The sequence below is a fragment of the Lagenorhynchus albirostris genome, chromosome 13, assembly GCF_949774975.1.
Source record: "Lagenorhynchus albirostris chromosome 13, mLagAlb1.1, whole genome shotgun sequence".
Lineage (NCBI taxonomy): Eukaryota > Metazoa > Chordata > Mammalia > Artiodactyla > Delphinidae > Lagenorhynchus > Lagenorhynchus albirostris.
The window spans coordinates 745779-767122 of NC_083107.1; the positions used below are offsets into that span (position 1 = coordinate 745779).

The window sequence follows — 21344 nt, forward strand, 5'->3', positions numbered from 1 at the left end:
AGATTCTGAAAATGAGACTAAATGCTGTTAGAGGATAATCTCTGTGAGTCTTCAGGATGATTTCCTCTGTGTATCAGTTTTCTGTCCTACGCCCCGAGCTCTACCCAGACCTCTGGCTACGTCACTCACCTTTGATGGCAAGAGAGCTCTCTGGGTGCGGGAACTATGGCAGCTGAAGTGTGTGTACATACACTTCTAGAAGGGGGACTTTTAACATATTAAGAAAACAGAACGATGACACGCTCTAACCTTGTTCCCACATGAACGCCAATTTATTCCAAAGAATTTTCCTAAAACATTTTTACAAAACGTAACTCCAGGCTCATTAACCCTGAAAATTCCATCGTGTACATTAGTACCACCTTAGCTGAATGGAAAAAATCCACATTCCACAGCTTCTACAGGTTCCATTTTAAAGGTTAAAAGAATTTTTCCATTTTTCATGATAAATGATGCTACTCATAACTTTACTTGGTCGTTACTTTGGTGATTTTTACAGTCTTACAAGTAGCAACACATAGGTAATACCTATAAATAATAACGAGCCAGCCTAAGGGTTTGTACTGGCGGCCAGGGAGCTGCATTTTGTTAAACCCAAATTGAACAGAGTTGAATTCAGGTTAATACAGAGAAATGCGTGCTCTGGATGTGTCGTCCTTTGTATTTCTTGAAGCATCAGATGAACTGTAAAGAGTTCAAAGAGCTTCTTATTACTCCTGTAAGAGAATGAGCACATTAATTTAATTACACACTTAGGAACAGTGAGAGATACGTTCGTTATGTGTAAGTGTGGGGAAATGGATAACTAAAGGATTAACATGCCAAGACAAACAAAATAGCTTGTATGAAATAGGCCTAAAGTGGAAAAGTATTCAAGGAGAAAAGAGAATATTTTATCATCCTGAAACGTGCACCCTATTCACTACTGGAGCGGACTTTTCCCTCACAGCCGGAAAGAGTGAAATACTTGACCACCTTATTTTAAGTAAGCTGGGCTTTCTAACGCAGCAGAATATTACCTGGCCTCTTGACTTGGCTCCAAAATACCTTTGCAACCATCCTCTGTATAGTGACCAATCAGTAACTTCACTTTCGATCAGTGAGAATGACACCTGGTAGCGTATTTCCCATTTCCTTGTGTACATCCATCTGTTTGCCTCTCCAGTAACCCAAGTGACCACCACCCGATACAGAAGGGTTTACAGATTTACCCTGAGACTTGCTTGGGCGTCAACTTCTCCCAACTCCTCATTCAAGCTTCGTTCTAGTTCTTCATCTACGTCTGAAATGAACATGGACTACAAAACAGATTGCCAGCCGTAAAGCACTCTGGCCCAAGGACACAGCTGCACTGGGCACTACTTCAACAAAGCCCAGGGATTAAGAGCTGAGAAGGAATTAAACCTAAGTGACACCACTGCAGCCTTGTGCCACCACAGAGGGTAAACTGGCAACAGGCCTCCTCGAGAATTTACTGATTACAAATCGAGACAATCACAGCCAGTCGGCCTGCAGGCAAAGGAAGACAACGAACTGACAAGTTTAGCTGATACCAGAGCTAAACTCGTAAGTTGGTGAGTTGCGTATGAGGTTACAATTTGACAATAATTCCCTACAGTGCGGTACGGTGTGCGACACCAAACAGAAGAGACGGACCTGCGGTCACACAACCACAAGGAATTTCAGGATGCGTTGTATTCACCATCCCTGCATGCTGAGGCTGGCGAGACACCCAGGTTCGCTGCCATGGAAGTCACAGGCGAGGGGACGGGGGCGGGGCGGGCAGAGGAGCTGAACCAGCCCAGCGCTGCACTGTCATAAAAACGCAACGGACAGAAGGTGCTCAGAGGTGCCTCAAGGGAAACACTGGCATATACAAGACTCCAGGAAAACACGGCTTAAAGCCTATGTCCTTTTTTTTATAATTTATAAACTGGTTTTACCGATGTGTGCATTGGGGAAAGAAGAAATATGAAAAGAAAGCCCTCAATTCTTGCAATAAAACCAAACCAGTGGCAGTAGCATGCCCATAAGAGTTTGTTACCAGCATCATTTAAAATCTTTTCTGCCTGATTCATTCTCTTCCCTAAACTCACTGCAGTCAATAATAAGGATCTACAAAATAGATTGTTTTATTCTCTCCCTTATTTTCACCTGTTGCGTCACAGAACACCAGTGTGCAGGAAGCTGTTCGAGGGTTCACTCTGTCCCTAAGTGTGTGGTCTTGGATCAGTGTTAATATTCTACACATTTACTGGAAACTTTGATTTAGTCATCACAGTTGAGCCACTACAGGATTTGGAAACATCTAAATGATCACAGTAAGATACGTCCTAACAAAAAATGTGAGAAATACAAAATTCTTACTTGATTTTGGACAGTTTCTGTAGGATGATGCTGAGCTTCTCTAGGATGTGGAGGTCGAGCTTCGGGCCCCGGAGCAGCACCGAGCAGGTTCGGAAGAAGAGGGAGCAGCTGCACACCTGCAGGAAGGGCTGCAGGAACCCTGCGAGACAGGCAGGTCTGCGGTGAGGGGCCAGCGCGCCCGCGGATGGGCTCACCAACACTGAACTGGGTGTTCATTCTTTCCCCTCCTAAACTATGGGGAAAGTACCATCATTTGAAGAATTAAAATACTACTGGCTCTTGTTGAACGATGCAAACCGAAGGTAAGACCATTTCCCCTGGTGTCAAACTTCCATTAAGCGGAATCTAGAAGAAAGTCCGTAAGAGGAGGCTGTTTAAATACTCAGCAGTAAGAAATTCTGTTGGGGTAGTAATTTTTTAAAAACCCTAAATTTAAGAATTTCATTTATGTGCTAATAACAACTTACATAATCACTGAATAGGAAAAAACTTTTTAAAGCATAAAAGCAAAAGTGGGAAAGATTCATAAAAGAAAAGATTGAAAAATTTTATAAGGTAAAAAACTTTAAATGTCTATGTAAAAGAAATGAGAACAAATTAAAAGGCGAAAGCTCTAAAAAACAAAACAAAAGGGAAATGCCAAACTTGGTGGGGGCGGGAGTTGGGGGCAGAAATCTCCTCGTAATATATCTGCCAGAAGAATTGATATAAAAAGAGCTCCTATAAATCACTAAGAAAAAGATGGACCCAATATTGTTAGAAATGAGCAAAGGGTGCAAGCAAGCAACTCACAACAGAACAAAAGCAGTAACAACATTCAGCTCAGTGCTGGTGTAGTGAGATAACTGCAATTTGCCAGATTCGTATGAGAGACTGAAGTGTGATATCCTTTGACTCTGACAGAGACGTATACAAAGGTGCATGAAAAAGAGCCCCTGTAAAGTCTGTAACCGTGAAAACTGAGAGTTCCACTGAACAAAACAATGTGTAAAAATGCTTTCCAAGGTGTAAGTCACTTAATTTGTAATTAGGGAAGCTTGGACAGAAACAAAAATCATACAATAACATTAAACTGTGGCCTTTAAAATAGTTAAATTCCCCTGTAAAACTCAGGGGCTCCCAAAATGGAGACAGAACTTTATTTCAAGCACAAATCAGTGACTAAAGGACGTAAGAATAAGAGAAGTCTGCGCTCATCATTCTTTTTGAGCACGTAAGCACAGCCGGAAAGACTCTATGCCAGTATTTTGACGGTGTACTGAGGAAAATAAACTATTAAGTAGTGAAACTGGCAAACCCCAAAATAACAGTCGGAGGAATGTTCTGGTAACAGGAAGTGAAAGCTGGTGCATGGAATCAAGGTTGTGCCCTTTGCACGGGACCCCGCGGTGAGAAGCGGGAGGGGAAATGCACACCTCCCCACGGGAGCCCACCAAGTGTCTACATGTGTTTTGATCTCAGACACACAGACACTTTCTGAAGAATGAACTTTAGGTTACGAGTATGGTGCACATAATCTGCAAATATATTAAAAATACACCCAGAGTTCAAGCAGCTTCGTTAAGCAACTGTACACCTTCCTCGGTTCAGATCCTGAGACCCATGGTGCAAGTCACTCTCAACCGGAAGGCTGACCACTGCACAGCTGACGAGTGAGGTCCGGGGAGAGGGACAGCCCCCAGTCACTGCCGGAGCCACCTCGGGGGGTTCTCAACACTGCCACAGGCCACAGTATCAATGCTTTCCATTTAAGAGCCCGCAAAACCCCTAAGCAAGTTATGACAGTTGTTTGTAAATTGCAAAAGTGTAAGAGAGTGCATCTCCCTTTATTTTGCTTTACTTTATGTGTAAATCAGGTCCTGGCATGAATAAAACACAGATATTTACAAGTAAGCACTTCCAAATAAAAGTGAACTTCCTTGTATGACCTCTGTAATGGAAAAAGGCCAAGACCAGGCAAAGAGTTTAATACACCCGCATATTTTAAAAGTAAAGCTTATAAAGGTCTTTTAGAAGCAGAAGAGGTTCACTGGCCTGACTTCCAATCTCTCTTCTGACCTGTGAGACAGACATCAAACAAGAGAAAGGAAACGCAAAGATTCATATATGCATTCGGTTAGGTTTACCTATAAAGGTGAAACAATATAGTCAACATTTTCTTCAGTACTACCGTGTTTAAATTAATTATATATTTTTTAAGCTTAGAAGAATTTCAATTTGAATACACGTGGCCAGTACGAGAGAGGAAAAGAAGAACCAAAGGCCCAAAAGGCCAGGTGACTCCTCTTCTAAACTTCCCTGATGTCTTCACTGATTAAAATGGGAAGATCAAAGTGCTTGAGAGAATTTCTCTCCCCAACACCTAGTCATATGGATCAAAAATTGTAAAACAAATGAAACAAAAAACCTCATTTACAAAAACCAAACCCACACACAGACAAAGGAAGGGGAGAAGTCCTCGTCACGACCTTAAAACTGGCAGCAGGCAGCCCAGGACAGAAGCATGAAGTTCCAGAGCAGGGCCTGAGCCCACCTCGACGCCCCTCTTCCGCAAGACACGCGGGAGGGAATTCTCACCAACCCCCCCCCCCACCCACAAACCCGCAGGGGAGCCACTGCCGCCTCTTCACTCCTCTGACAGGGAATCAACTGAAAACAAAGTCCCAGAGCGAACTGTACTGGGAACCAGCTGAAGCCAAGAGAATTTCTCTATGGGAACAGGACACCCACGCCTCCCACTAACTAGGTTAAATGAACCCAAACGAGATAGTTTAGCAGAATCTGAGAAGTGAGAACACAGCCCTGAGAATCTGGCAAAGAGCACGTCACCACCAGAGCCACCGGCTACAGGAAAGAACGGATACATTAGGGAAAAGGGCTTTCAAACTGTGGCACGGAAAGGAGAGAAAACCTGGACTGGGACGAATGGTAGGCAGAGTGAGGAAGGCCCACCCCGTCCACGAGGACAGGGAACCAGAGTCATCAGAGACAGATGAACCGGTTTGCAAGGCAGAAATAAAGACAGATGTAGAGAACAAATGTACAGACACCAAGCGGGGGGCGGGGGGAGGATGAATTGGGAGATTGGGATTGACATATATACACTAATATGTATAAAATAGATTTAAAGAGACAGCACGTCAACTCGGTGAGCATGTTATAGCAATCAATCAACCACTCAGTCAATCAACCAATCAATCAGAAAGGGATATAGCACACACAAGGCAGAGTCAAACCTAAAAGAAAACACAAAGAACAGAACAGTTTTCCATAAGAGTTCTGAGGTCTCAGTTAACCTAATAACAAGGCTAGTCAATAAAATAAGAAAGAAAAAATGATAAACAGGATTTAAGAGAGAGAGAATCAAAACACCACCATTAAAGAAGTAATAAATTAAAACATCAAGAAACCGAAAGGACAGAGCTGAAAATTAGATTACTATCACAACAATCCGATCATCACAGAGAATGAAAACAAAAATGAAAGGACCAGAAAGAAGCCAAGATATGGAAAACCATCAAAAAAGATCCATGAGGACAACTGGTGTTCCTAACGATATAAAGTTAATAAAAGAAAAAGATTACATATTATGTTATATGTGAAATGCTAAGTGGACACAGAACTGGACCTGCAGATCCAACGAGCACAACAGCAACCCAGGCAACATCCAAGGGCTACACCGTGGGCTTGAGGGAGGAAGCAGCTATCAACCACCCAGGAGAGCAGCAGGGCACCACTGCTGGGAAGGCCGGGCTGCCCTCTGGCCTCTCGAGACAGCCGCGAAGCACCACGTGCGACCCAGCATGAGCACTCAGGCGGGACCTCCTTGAGTTGTAGGCGCCCCGGCAGCGCTTCCAACACAACACGAAGCAGCCTCCACAGCACCTCCTAAACTGGGGGGTGCACACAGGCGAGGGAGCAAGATTAAGAGATAGTTCAGGGACTTCCCTGGTGGCGCAGCGGCTAAGAATCCGCCTGCCAGTGCAGGGGACACGGGTTCGAGCCCTGGTCCAGGAAGATCCCACTTGCCGCGGAGAAACTGAGCCCATGCGCCACAACTACTGAGCCTGCGCTCTAGAGCCCGCGAGCCACAACTACTAAGCCTGCGCTGTAGAGCCCGCGAGCCACAACTACCGAAGCCCGCGCGCCTAGAGCCCATGCTCCATAACAAGAGAAGCCACCGCAGTGAGAAGCCCGCACACCGCAACGAAGAGTAGCCCCCGCTCGCCACAACTAGAGAAAGCCAGCGGGCAACAACAAAGACCCAATGCAGCCAAAAATAAATAAATAAAATTAATTAATTAAAAAAAAAGAGATCATTGAGAATTAAGAACAGAAATGCAGAGGTTGCAGTCAAAGGACTAATCCTGAGCACTGAATGTGATTAAACGTAAAACTAACATAAAGCAAAGTAAGAAGAAGAAACTAGCATGAAGCAAATGCGCAGATTCTGCCGTCACAGGAAAGATACAAACTAAACGGCCGGGAAGTGGAGGTGGGGAGAAGGAAAGAGCGGTGGTGCCAGTGCCCACCCTCCACGGCTGGGTGTCAGCACTGCCTAAACCAAGCGGTGCGACTAACAGGGCACACTTAAAAATGGTTAAAATGTGAGATTTTATGTTGTATATATTTTACAATAAAAAAGGTAAAAATAGACTCGATGTTTTTCACCTTCTTTCTTTTTTTTTTTTTTTCTTTTTTTTTTTTGCGGTACGCGGGCCTCTCACTGCTGTGGCCTCTCCCATTGCGGAGCACAGGCTCCGGACGCGCAGGCTCAGCGGCCATGGCTCACGGGCCCAGCCGCTCTGCGGCATGTGGGATCTTCTCGGACCGGGGCACGAACCCATGTCCCCTGCATCGGCAGGCGGACTCCCAACCACTGCACCACCAGGGAAGCCCTCACCTTATTTCTTAACAGAAGAAGCTTGTGAACATTTTTGACTCAACTCTGCTTCATTTTTCCTGTTAGATTAAGCACGTCTCACTAAATAACGTGTGTAATAAGCCCCCTGTGTTACAGCATCTCCACCTGCCACCCACCCACCCGGCCCCCTCCTCCAAGGACACACGCACAGGACGGTGTCTGCAATTACATCCACCAAACACTGATGATGGGTATTTCCAAATGACAAGGTTTCCGGGGATTTTTTGGGAAAAAACACTTAATGCTCTCTACAGTTCTGCCTTGCTTGAATGTGTTTTTTTTTTTTTTTTGAGTACTAAAAGTTCATTTATATTTAATTTTCAAATTGTGGTGAAACATGCGTAACATAAAATTTACCATTTTGACCATTTATAAAAGTGTAGTCTTTGTTAGTGTGAAGTGCATTCACGCCGTTGGGCAAACATCCCCCCGACCCCCCCCCCCGAGCTCTTCATCTTCCCCAGCTGACTCTGTCCCCGTGAAACACCAGCCACCCCTCCAGCCTCTGCCCCCACCATCCTACTTCCTGTCTCTATACGTCTGATGATTCTAGGGCTCTCACATGAGTGGAATCATACAGGATTTATCCTTCTGTGTCTGGCTTATTGCCCTGAGCACAATGTCCTCAAGGCTCATCCAAGGTGTGGCAGGGGCCAGCACTTCCTTCCTTTTTAAGGCTGAGTAATATTCCATTGTGTGCAGACCACACTTTCTCTTGCTGCCTTCAAGATTCTCTGTCTTTGACTTTTGACAGTTTAACATCATGTGTCTCCGTGTGGGTCTGTCTCTCTGGGTTTATCCTGAACTTCACTGAGCTTTGGCATTTGCTTAGCTTCTTAGATTTGTAAAGCCATGTCTTTCCTCAAATTGGTAAGCCTTCAGCCCTAGTTTTTCATATCACCTTCGTGAATTCTCTTAGCCGGATCTTCTGGATAACTCGCTGCAGCTTCTACGCCAGCACTTGCTGCTTCCTCTCGCTCTTTTATGTTACGGAGGCAGCTTCTTTCCTGAAACCTCATGAACCGACCTCGCCGGCTTCAGACTTTTCTCCTGCAGCTTCCTCGCGTCTCTCAGCCTTCAAGAACTGAAGAGAGGCAGGGTCTTGCTCTGGATTAGACTTTGGCTTAAGGGAACGTTGTGGCTGGTTTCATCTTCTGTCCAGACACCGAGACTCTCTGCAATCAGCAAGAAGGCTATTTTGCTTTCTTATCATTCCTGTGTTCACTGAAGTAGCACTTTTAATTTCCTTCAAGAGCTTTTCCTTTGCACTCACAGCTCGGCTAAGTGTTTGTTGCAAGAAGCCTGCCTTTAGGCCTATCTTGGCTTCCGACATGTCTTCCTCACTAAGCTTCATCATTTCTAGCTTTTGATTTAAAGTGAGAGACGTGTGAGTCCTCCTTTCACTTGAACACTTTGAGCCACTGTAGGGTATTAACTGGCCTAACTTCAATACTGTTGTGTGTCAGGGAACAGCGGCCGGCAGAACAGTCAGAACACACACATTATTAAGTTCACCATCTAAGGGTGCAGTTCATGACCCCCCCCCAAACCATTACAAGTGTAACATCAAAGACCACTGATCACAGATCACCACAACAAATATAATAATAATGAAAAAGTGTGAAACACTGTGAGAATTACCAAAATGTGACACAGAGACAGGAAGTGAGCAAATGCTGGGGGAAAAATGGTGCCAACCGGCTTGCTCAAGGCAGCGTCGCCACAAACCTTCAGTATGTTTAAAAAAAAAAAAGTACTTGGAAAAAGCACAATAGAGCAGGGTGTGCTTGCAAATGCACATATTTTGGGATACTAAGACTTTTTGGTTTTTTGCCAGTTTCCAAATTTCTATTACTTTTATAATAAAAGTAAATTATACTTGAAAAAAACAAGGTGTGCAAAATGTACTCAAATACATTGTTGCCATTCAGGTGTGTCACCGTCGACAAGACGGTTTCTGGGGCACACAAGACAATAAACTAACAATACAAACACAAACTTAAATGTTCTATTCAAACTACGTCTGACAAGAAAAGGAAAGTATTCTTTAAAATAAAACTACGTCTGACAAGAAAAGGAAAGTATTCTTTAAAATAAAGTAAGACTCATGTCCTTACACAGCTAAACCCAGATAAGTAACAGCTTTTACCACTGACAGGAAGAAAAAAAAGAAACCACCGAGTAGTTTTCTAAAAGCACATTGCTCAGGTATTGTATGATTCACATTCACGCCCAAAACAGATCATCAGAAGCCCTCAATCTAAAAATAACAGTGTGCTCACAATACGTCTGTTCAGGTAAATCAACGCACAGCCCTCAATTTACACTCAAGGAAACGCGTCACAGCAGCTTTCCAAGAACTCTGCCTGCACAGCTAAGGGCAGCCCTCACGCCTGGGGAGCAGCGGGGCCGGGCAGAGAAGGGACCCTGCGGCCGCAGGGGCCCAGGACGGACGGAGCTCCTACCGCTTCTCCACCTCCGCACCAAGGACCAGTCTTCTTGAACTTGCCACCCAGTGCCGGGAACCCAGTACACTTTCCCCAAATACTGTCACGACAATCAGTAAACAAGGCAGCCACCAGACTAGGTAGCTCCAGTCCCCCCGGGTCACAGCCCACCAGACAGAGCAGAACCCAACCAGAATCTGAGAAACCGAACTCAAGAACAACGATCCTAACAGCCAAATAAGGCAAACATTGTATTAGACACAAATACACAGGTGCTTTGCTTTGCTTCTGTGTCTTGCCTACAAACCCCCTGCCCGAGGCCGGCCACCGGGCACCCGGCCTCGCGCACTCACTCCCAGGCTCAGGTCCCGTCTGTGGGCTCCGCCTCCTGAAAGGCATAATCAGAAATGCAACACAGGGAAAAGGAGCAGCTCCACGTGAAAAGGAATGACCGAAGCTAAATGCTGCTTCTTACAAGTCGAGAGCTCACCTGGGGTCCAAACAACAAGGCAGCCAAAGCGAACCAGAGCACCCGGGCTCGGCACCCCCGTCCGTATCCGGGCTAGGTGAGGGGCCACCGCCCGCAAGTCCGAAGAGCGCGTTACCCCAGCACGACCGCCGGAGGGAACCGGGTCCCCACCCCCCCCGCAGGTGGGGACGTGTCTGAGGGCCCCGCTCCCTCCCAGCCTCAGGGACAACACGGGACACAGAGCGCAGAGAGAGGCTCGAGGACGGGAGTGACGCCGCAGAACGAATCCACACAACTGGGGCCCCCTGGAAACTGCGCCGATTTCGTGGAAATGTGGACGAAGGGTCAGGGGTGGGACTAAAGACGCTACACAGCATTTAGGGTATAAGAGGCACCAGGGCCTGACCCGCAGAGTCACACTGTCAGAAGAGATGTAACACTCACTGGATTCCACTGTCATCTGCAGCAGGCTGTCGACGACGCAGGACAGGAGCCCTTTGCTGGAAATCTTCAGGTGGCTCAGCACCACCGGGACCGCCTGGTACTCCAAGAACAGGCTCTTCCCTTCATCCGCCTTCAAGTCCAGACACAGAGAGTCAAACGCCTGCGCCAGGTAGTCGGCTGAAAGACAGGGCGTCAAACAGCGGCTGCGTCAGTGGTCCAGCTGGTAACAGACGCGGACGGCAGGAAGGGAACACCACCAATTCCACGGATCCAAGAGGAAAGGAAAAACTGAACGACCAGAGGCGACAGGCTGAAGGCCAACGGGGAGGGACATTACATTATGACAGGGCAAAAGTCGTTCAGAATTTCCCTACTGTACCGCTTAAGTCACAATAAACACCGTTCCTTCTCTACATCAAGAAAGAAAACAATGGATGCTTAACAGTAAACACCACAAGGAATGTCGGTCCCCGAATCCGACTGTAACTACCGCATGCTCCCACAGGTCTCAACAGCATTAGCCCCGGGATCTTGACAACGCTCCTGACATTACACCCGCCACACGCCACCGGGTTCAAAATGCAAGTTCATACAAACGTGCTCAGTGGGTTTTAAACCAGGGTTTCTGCCCTCTGATCCAGACCAAACAGAAGCCCCTCAAAGAGCCCCAGGAGACTGACCCGCCCGGAGTCTCCTGCGATGCCTCCACCGTGACGAATGGCTGGAGATCCGACCACAGCCGACGCAGGGACGGCACCTGCGGTCAGGAGCCCTGGAACGTTCTCCAAGATGTTCCACGGGTGACTGGGAAGCACTGATGTGACCGGGATCAACGCAGATGAGTTAAGATACTTCAATGGCTACAACAGTTTACACCGTGCTTGCAAATGTGCAAGAACATTCCAGGTTTCTAAAACTCTTTCAACACACTATTCGAAGCAACAGAAACTGTTCATGCTATTCACGCACTAGTGAGTTAATTTTTCTGCTGAAAGTTCTGTTTAAAGAAGGCTCAGAAGTGTTGTGAAACACACTGAAAATATGACAGGATCACCACTAAATTCCTGTCCTCTGGCCTCAGGTTTTGTCTCTTCTTTGCTGTCCATGCTACGCAAACTAAAGAAATAATTAGAGCCCTAATTACTAAGAATGAGATGCTGCTGGGACTTCCCTGATGGCGCAGTGGTTAGGAATCCGCTTGCCAATGCAGGGGACACGGGTTCGAGCCCTGGTCCGGGAAGATCCCACATGCCGCGGAGCAGCTAAGCCTGTGCGCCACAACTACTGAGCCTGCGCCCTAGAGCCCGCGAGCCACAACTACTGAGCCCGCATGCCACAACTACTGAAGCCCACGCGCCTAGAGTCTGTGCTCCACAACAAGAGAAGCCACCGCACCGCAACGAAAGTGGCCCCCGCTCACCGCAGCTAGAGAAAGCCTGTGCGCAGCAACGAAGACCCAACACAGCCAAAAATAAATAAATAAATTTATTAAGAAAGAAGAATGAGAAGCTGGGAATAACCTGTGTGAAATTAAAACACGTGAAAGAATTTTTAGAACTTAAGATCTGTGCCTCTGCGTCAATTTATAACACACTTCATCTTTACTTCTGGTAGCATCTAGCCCAAGGCACACTACTGCACTTAACTTCTGAGCTTCCAGAGCACTGCAAAGCGACCGTGTATGTAGGTCGGCAAAGCTGCAGCTGCTCTCCGGAGCTGCCGTGCTGAGGCGGGAGAGCGCTGACGGCCGCTCCCGGGTACAAGCACCACTATGCGTGCTGCCCTGCTGCATCTGACGCCAAGTCCTCTCCCTTCTCACTCGGCATTGCCTCAGATTAAACAGGCCGAAGGCTGCACGATACAGCAGGTTTGCAAACTTAAAAAGTAGTCCTTTATTAATTTGGAGGGGATACAAAGATGGTGTTTGGTTATTTTATTTTTATTTTTTTCGGTACGCGGGCCTCTCACTGTTGTGGCCTCTCCCGTTGCGGAGCACAGGCTCCGGACGCGCAGGCTCAGTGGCCATGGCTCACGGGCCCAGCCGCTCCGCGGCATGTGGGATCTTCCCAGACCGGGGCACGAACCCGTGTCCCCTGCATCGGCAGGCGGACTCCCAATCACTGCGCCACCAGGGAAGCCCTGGTTATTTTTTTAAAGTGGTCTAATCTTTCGAGGGGAAATTAAAAGTTACCTCCTTACTTTAATTTCCCGAATAATGAAGATTTCCTAAAAACCAATTTAACCTCTAAAAGAGTATTCTAAAAAAGTTTAGTTACCGACTGTGCCAAACCTGGTTTCTTTCTATGCACATGCTGTACTACTGAGTGTTTAAGAAACGTCCCGACGTTCAACAAGACCACCTTTTAGTCCTGATCAGAGGCCATCGGTGGGCGACGGCCGGCTCGAGGATCGGATCGGATCGAGTCTCGGCAGTGACTCCGCCTCTGCGGCCGGGCCCACCTGGGACTGTGACCGCAGAAGGCGGCAGAGACCTCCAGCCCAGCAGCCCCTGGTGCGGTGTAGACAGGTGCAGGCGAGGGGCCGCATGGGGGAGGAGCCCAGCCCAGCCCAGCCTCCCAGCGGAGCTGAGCCCAAAGAACCAAGTGTTTACGTGGTCCATTTGAGCAGCGACAGAAACCCAACGGCATCCAACAGATCGATTCTGTCTCAGGGGAAACCAACCCTGAGCGGTTTAACAACAGCAAACAGCAATGACGGCCACAAGGAGAGTGGCTAGTGTACTGCTTAGGGGCCTGCTGGACGCCAGAACGCCGCGGTGCAAACACAGAAACGGGAGGGGCCCACGCTGCACACCACTGACGGGGCCGAGCCTGTGGCTGCAGAGCTGAGCTCTCACCTGCCGGTCACGCTGCCGCCTTCCCAGGCCAAGCCTTCCTGCCCCGGAGCACGGCAGTCACACCCCGCACCCCTCTAAGGCTGAGGGGTGACAGCATAATCACAAACACACAAACCTGTGTAGGTCGCGGGCCGAGAGCGGGTAGGGCAGGACTACAGAACAAGCCCTGACGCACACGTTAAGTCCAACAGGAGAAGGCTGTCCCTAAGACAGGTAATCCCATCCCGTAAGATTCTCATCACTTCTTCTAATGCTCGTATCTTTACACGGATCAAGTGTAAAGATCAAGTGTGCATGCACAGAGAGTTGTATTAAAATGTTTCACGCTGATTCCCACACCTATGCAGTATCATTGTTGATGACGCATGACATTTCTCTGTCCTCGAGAAAGATCTGGCTCCCTTACAGTTTGTTCTTCTGTAAAAATGACAACCCCACGTCCCTCCTCAGGTTCCTGTGGGGAGGAACCCTGAAACCACCGAGTGTGGCTAGAAAAAGACCGGCAACAGCACGAGAACCCACCCACTTTCTCCACCAGCGCAGACAGCACACCAGCAACCTGGGACTTCGTTCCCTTTTGAACTGTTTCCTTACAATAAGTCTTATTAAACGTTAGCATACACCTTGGTGGCTCCTGAAACCAGAATGCACTTCAAAAGTGATCCTGAACTACAGCGCGATCAAAGCTGTACATGTCCCCTCCAGTGGCACATCCCCCGATCACTTCGCTTTGTGTGACGGGTCTGAGGTCGCAGCTCACAGTGAATGTCAGAGAGCCGCACAGCAGTGACGGAGGGCGCAGGCTTAGCCTCCACGTATCACCTGCAGGACGGGGGTGAGAGAATGCTGCCCCCGTGCCACCCTGCTGGAAGGGTCGGAGCAGCCAGTGTGCGGCGCTTAGCCCAGGACAGCAGTGACAGGAGTCACACTGGAGGGTCAAGAGGTGGGCTTTAGAAACAGAGCTGAGCTGAACCACGCTGTCAAACACTGCTGTGTGGCCCCGGCACAAAGGTCTAGGCTCCGTGACCTAATAGCCGCTCAAATGGGGATAACCATGTTCAGACAACATACAAAGGGCTTGACATGACAGTGTCAAATCCACACCAAGGATCACTACCTGCGTCGATTCTCAGGAACAATCTACCCACACTGTCCAGTCAGTGGAACAGGAAATCACCTTACAGACCCACATATTTTGGGGTTATTAAGCATTTAATATTATGTGTATCATCCAACACGTCTATTCTCCATTGTCTCTACTAAATTTACCGATATTGTAACAGACACTTCTATTTTATAAGTAGGAGATGTCCTCTCACCAAGTCTACTGTTTAATTTAAGAGCTTTTCTTACGCCTACTTTTTTACTTTTCCCGGAACTTGCTGCAGCGCGTGGCAAGACAGCGTGTGCCTCAACCCCCTTTCCTCACACTTGCACCACCGCCCCAACGGCGCTTCCCAGGTGCCCTCCTGCTCTCCTGGCTCTTCCTCGGCTTTCTGGCTGAGCCCCAACGGCCCCCTTCCAGCCCTCAGGACCTCTCTGGGGCACCTGACAAGTGAAGGCTGACAGGGGACCAGGGGACCAGCTCCACAGGGGCTGGCTTATGATTCCATGTTCTTAAAAAACTGGCTTGGACCAGGAAGCAATCAAATTCATCAATTCAGTAAGTGCACACGAAGTGCCGGTTGTGTGACAATTCGGGACTATTTTCCTATTATAAGGTTTTATATCAATATTACTCATTTTTATTATTACACATCACAGTTGTTTTACAATCTGCGAAGGCAAAGCCTCCGCCCCAGGGCTGCTATTTCACTTGTTTCCTTTAAATTAGCACACTCACTGCAAATATTCTTTCAAATAAACTTTTCTACTACTCTCTCAGCTTACACAAACCATATTGGAATTTTAATTGGTACCATTAGATGCAGCCACCTGGGGTGTCTTATAGATTCTAATAATACTCTTGGTCTTCCCGGGTAAGAAGAACGAAAGTCCTTTACTGCTGCCCTTTAACTTCGGCGATAATCTTTATCAACCTGTTCATTCACCCATTATTTACCAAATCCTTACTTATGTCCTGTTATATTTCACAACAGATGAGGTTTTACAGATCCCATGTTAGATTAATATCCACATTTTTTACATTATTTTGTTTTGCTTACATGAACAAGATCTCTTTTTTTCACACATTACAGCTGCTTGTTACTGATGGTCACGGTAGTTACGCTCTAGTCACGACAGTAGTCAAAATCAACGGACTTTTGTGAATTTCCTCTGGAGCCCGTTTTCTGAAACCCAGATTAGGCCTTAGACCACTCGGGCTGCTGTAACACAATGCCAGAGACTGGACGGCTGGGAAAGGACAGAAGGTCCTGCTCGCAGCTCTGGGAGTCTGGGGTCGAGGTGCTGTCGGTTTGGCGTCTGGCGAGGGCCCTCCTCCCCCTTCACGGTCTTCTTGCTGTGTCCTCGCGTGGTGGAGGCCCGAGGGAGCTCTGTGGGGTCTTGTTCATCTGGGCACCACCCTCACGACCTGAGCGCCTCCCAAAGGCCCATCTCCTGACACCACCTCCCTGGGGATTAGGGTCTCCTCAGGTGAACTTTGCGGGGGACACACATTCAGACCACAGCACACTGATCTCTCAGCCAGTTTCTCTGACTGTCAGACTTACACAGAGTACCCATGAGTTACCAGTTTTCTCTATTCCTTTCCAATGTTCATTCCCACTTGTTTAAGGTCACCACAGGTGGTCAGCACGGCCAATACTGTGCTGCACAGAAGGGGGACAGGAGGCACCGAATCCCTTCCTGCTTATTTCTCCTTTCCATTCGTTCCATCGGTAATGAATACCACTTTGTATCAAATGACGCTATCACGTATGCTGACATGTGGTGGACTCTGGCTTGGCTAATACCCCTTCTCACAAACAACCTTCCAGGCAGTTACCACCCTATCTGTTAAGAAAATAAGAGTCACAGTTCGGTTTTTCCCTTAAATTCCTTATAATCAGGAGAATATACTTCAGAGAAAGTAGTCAAAATAATTGACCACCACTGCACACTTAAAAAAACAACCAACCAGACTGAGTTATATAATTTAACAGGGAAGGAAGAAAGATGGTCTATTTACTGTTTGACTACATTGGTATCACTCACCTTAACACAAATTCTCATATTTAATAATCCAAAAAAGATAACTACTTATAGCTGTATATCAAAACTGTACTAAAAACGGCCAACTTTGATGGAAACTTTTTTTTTTTGGCTATGCGGCATGCAGGACCTTAGTTCCCCGACCAGGGACCGAACCTGCGCCCCCTGCAGTGGAAGTGCGGGGACTTAACCACTGGACCACCAGGGAAGTCCCTGAAGGAAACATTTTTAATGCATTCATTTCCTCGTTCCCTCGTATACATCAAGCACCAGGCTGGGTGCGGGGTGTACAGTGGGCAACAAGGCGGTAAACTTACACACGAGTGTGGGGGCTGAGAAACCTTTTCTGTGAAGGGCCACGTAACAACTTTATAGGCTCTGGAGGGCAGGCTGTCTCTGTTGCCAGCTACTCAGCTCTGTTGTTATACGGCAAAAACAGAGACAACAGGAAACAAATGAACATAACTGTGTTCAAATAAAACTTTATTGACAAAACAGGTGGTGGGCCACATTTGGCCCATGGGCTCTAGTCCGCCAGGCCCTGCTCTAGTGGGAATCAGTAAACTATTAATAGCAATCTCAATACCACGCGGGAAACGCAAGGGCAGTGGCAGCAAAGATTGCTATGGGCACGTGATCTAAGAGCATCAACAAGGGCCTCTGGGAGGGGCAGCAAAGCCAACCTACCACTCATTTTTCTCAAATTCAGCAATTAAAGTAGTTTCCAACAGTGGGTCACAAGTATAAAACAACTTAAAAGCTCATTCTGAAAATGTAAAATATATTCAACTATAGTGTAAGAACTGCTCCACTACGGAGGATTCTCTTCTGGTTACTGACAAGAGATTATACCACAAGCACATCTGAAAGCTTACCTTGTGTGACTGTTTTGAGAACAATTAAAGTTGATAAAAATCTCAGTGGTAAACTGGAGCTCTTAAAGAAAGCAGCTGTCTTTGGTTTACTCTCCCCAGAATGCGCGAAAGAATTACCCTGAAGGCCCTTGGTCACTACTCCTTTGAATATGTCTTCACCCAGTCGCCTCAATGTTGACGTCATAGTCGAATGCTGTTAAAAACATGTACTGTCTTAGTACACTTACTCAGGTTCAGAAAATATGTATTTCAAATACTACAATCCAATATATGAACCAAAAATAAGCCAATCTTTTGCTAACTAAAAACAGATCAAATGGAGCTGGAAATATGCAAGACTGGAAAGCAGTAATTTTATTTATTTAATTTTATTTTTCTTGCTTTTTTTTTTATTTTTTATTTTTTTTGTGGTACATGGGCCTCTCACTGCCGTGGCCTCTCCCGTTGCGGAGCACAGGCTCCGGACGCGCAGGCTCAGCGACCATGGCTCACGGGCCCAGCCGCTCCGCGGCATGTGGGATCTTCCCGGACCGGGGCACGAACCCATGTGTCCCCTGCATCGGCAGGCGGACTCTCAACCACTGCGCCACCAGGGAAGCCCAAGGAAAGCAGTAATTTTATAATCAACTTTAAAAAATTATTTATACTACATATTCCTCTAAAAGAAAGGAGTACAACTAAGAAATGAGAAACAGTAATTTCCGAAGAATTAAATTAGGAGAAGCACTGCGACAAGATTCCATTTCAAAACATCTAAGAGCAGGTCGTGAGGGAGCCCTGGCACAGAGCAGCCAAAGGAACAAGGAGAGGCTTGTGGGGTCTGGGCTGCCCGCCTCCACCACTGCCGAAGAGCCCAGCATCCCCCAGTGCCCGCTCACACGCGATCATCTAGCGCCTCGCTGCCTCACAGCCCAGTCAGATGGTAAATGTCACCACGACTGCGATACATTTTATCCCTTTCAGAAGAAAAAAATGCTGGGTTAGAATCATGGACGATTCTCAGGGCGAATCAACTCAAACAAGAAAATGAGCAAAACAGAAATGATGGCATATTAACTCCCTCTAAAACAACACAGGCTCTGATGGTTTTCCACAAATACGGTAAGAAGCCAACACAGGAAAAGCATTCAAACTGCTGCAGATGGGAGTGCTGAAGCCACACTCAGAAATAACTTAAAATTCCCTTTGTTATAAACCCGTATCACTGACTTTTGTAACGGCTTCCCCCATCTTCTGGGGATTTCTGACCCATCTGTACCCAGATAAGCACTGATCTTGCAGTGTGGATAAAAAGCATCAGCTCTAGAATTTCTGCACATAAAATCAGAGACAGATATACTGAGATTTTATGAGTGTCAGAGGCCAAATGATGTGGTGAGTCGCACAAGCAGTGCCACCTAATTCACATATATTATCAATAAGCTTTTGATATCATTAGGAAGAGATAATACATTTGTGCTTTAAAGCCTCAGTGTGAAAAGGTAATAGAAGAAAATATTTCAAAATCCTACTCAGAATAATGCATTAGGAAGACAGGATTAAGGGCATTTTGCTTATGTCTAAAAATAAGCTTTTTGTTTTCTTAAACGTGTGTTGATACTACTTCCCTCTAAGTGGAAACAGAAGAGAAACCAAAGTCTCTGCTGAAGAACGTGATGTCTCACGCACCTGTGCTCAGTGCGGCTCAGGACCCGCCTACGGGGGTCGCTCGCCCCAGGACTTCACCCATATTTTATAGGACAGGTTGCCTTCTCTACTATAAGGCAAAAAACATGTCAAAAACAACTTTGACCCGCCCCCCAGGTTAACAAATTTTTTAAAGTAGAAAATAAGATTTCCGGCCGCAAGACGGAGCAGGTATTACCTCCCCCAGTCTTCCTGCTCTGAAGACAACTAAACCCCCTGGACATTGTACAGAAAATAAACACCAAATGACTGAAAGGCGGACAGAAGAAAGCAGGCTGGCTGGGGCCCCAAACACCCAATACGGCTTCAGACTTCCCAGATCTGGAGCCGAAAAAGCGGCCACCAAAGGATAGAGAATGCCCACCCTAACGCCAAGCGCTGATCTCTGGCCACAGGGCGGCAAAGGGCAGACCTGCGAGACAAAAAACGTGCAGACAAAATTGCGCTCCAGCCAAACACCACAGAACAGCCCGTGGCCCAGCCCCCCAAAGCCAGCAAGGTCGTCAGGAAGGCGGGGGGGACTCCCACCCCCGCCAGGCGGACGGCAGCGTCGGCGGAGGCCACGTGGGAGCCGTGAGGCGCCCCCAGCCCCACCCCCACCGCCTCCCACGGCCACACCGGCTGGCGGGGAACCAGGGCTTTGACTGAGGAGGCCCCTCGTCTGCAGAGCAGCGCCAGCCAGGCGAGACAACATGTTTACTAACATCCGGAGTCTCGTGACACAGTGCCGGGATGTCCAGTTTCCAACAGAGAATCACTAGTCACACCAGAAGGACCTCAAACTGAATGAAAAAGGAAAACCAGTTCTTGCCAACACCAACATGACAAACACGCTAGAGGAGCTGTGACGAAATGAGAAATTACAGACATTTTGAAACAAATGAAGAAAAAAACAGAAAATCTCATCAAAGAAAAACAAAGTCTAACCAAAGAAAATGTAAAGAAGAACCAAATAGAAATTTCATAACTGAAAAACACAACGACCAAAACAAACCCCTCAGTGAACTGCCTGAACAGCAGAACAGAGAGAACAGAGGGAAGAGTCAGCTAAGTGGGAAATACAAGAACAGAGACTACCCAATCTGAGCAGAAAGGAGAACAAAATAAGAGACTCAAGAAGCTGAGGGACCGTCATAAAAGCTGTGACAGCAACGACAATCAGAGCCCTGAAAGGAGCAGAAAGCCAAGCGGGGCCAAAGGAACAGCTGAAGGGACGGCGGCTGGAAGCCATTTGCAGAGGTTGAGGCAGCTGAGCAAGCCCCAAGGAGGACAGACCCAGAGATCAACGAGACACAGCGCAGCCAAGCTCATGAAAACTGAAGAAAGGGAACAAAACCAAAAGCAGTGTCAGAAAAATGAACATATACGGGAAAGCAATTCAAATGGCAGCAGACTTCTTAACAGAAACCACAGAAACTGACTAAAAGGAATTGGCACAACATTTTTCAAATGCTGCAAGAAGAGAACTGTCATGCCCAAATCTGATACCCAGTGAAAATATGCTTTAGAAATGATGGGGAAATCAGAGCATTCTAAGATAAAGGAAAAGCTTCTGCACAGCAACGGAAACCGTAAACAAGATGAAAAGACAACCCTCAGAATGTGAGAAAATATTTGCAAACGAAGCAACCCACAAGGGATTAACCTCCAAAATATATAGACAGCTCAGCAACTCAAGAGCAAAAAAACAAACAACCCAATCAAAAAATGGACAGAAGATCTGAATAGACATTTCTCCAAAGAAGACATACAGATGGTCAAAAGACACACGAAAAGATGCCCAACATCGTTAATTATTAGAGAAATACAAATCAAAACTACAATGAGGTATCATGTCACACCGGTCAAAATGACCATCCTCAAAAAATCTACAAACAATAAATGCTGGAGAGGGTGTGGAGAAAAGGGAAGCCTCTAACACTGTTGGTGGGAATGTAAATTGGTACAGCCACTGTGGAGAAGAGTATGGAGGTTCCTTAAAAAACTAAAAATAGAGCTACCATATGACCCAGCAATCCCACTACTGGGCATATATCCCGAGAAAACCACAATTCAAAAAGACACATGCACCCCAGTCTTCACTGCAGCACTATTTACAATAGCCAGCGCATGGAAACAACCT

At 47.0% G+C, this 21344-nt stretch overlaps 1 protein-coding gene across 13 annotated transcripts in view; it reads right to left on the bottom strand.

Moving 5' to 3' along the window:
- Window positions 1–245: 245 nt before the first annotated feature.
- CCDC138 (coiled-coil domain containing 138) overlaps window positions 246–21344 on the bottom strand; it is a 48936-nt gene continuing 27837 nt past the window's right edge. For 11 of the 13 annotated variants that reach the window (XM_060169462.1, XM_060169464.1, XM_060169463.1 and 8 more), the window contains 4 exons: window positions 17537–17729; window positions 10652–10828; window positions 2368–2506; window positions 246–716 (listed from right to left, as the gene is read on the bottom strand). In XM_060169462.1, the coding sequence (XP_060025445.1) occupies window positions 551–716; window positions 2368–2506; window positions 10652–10828; window positions 17537–17729 (675 nt within the window). In that variant the 3' untranslated portion in view covers window positions 246–550. Of the gene's footprint in view, window positions 717–2367; window positions 2600–10651; window positions 10829–17536; window positions 17730–21344 lie in introns of those variants that run through there. The other 2 variants (XM_060169466.1, XM_060169467.1) reach the window with 2 other exon arrangements.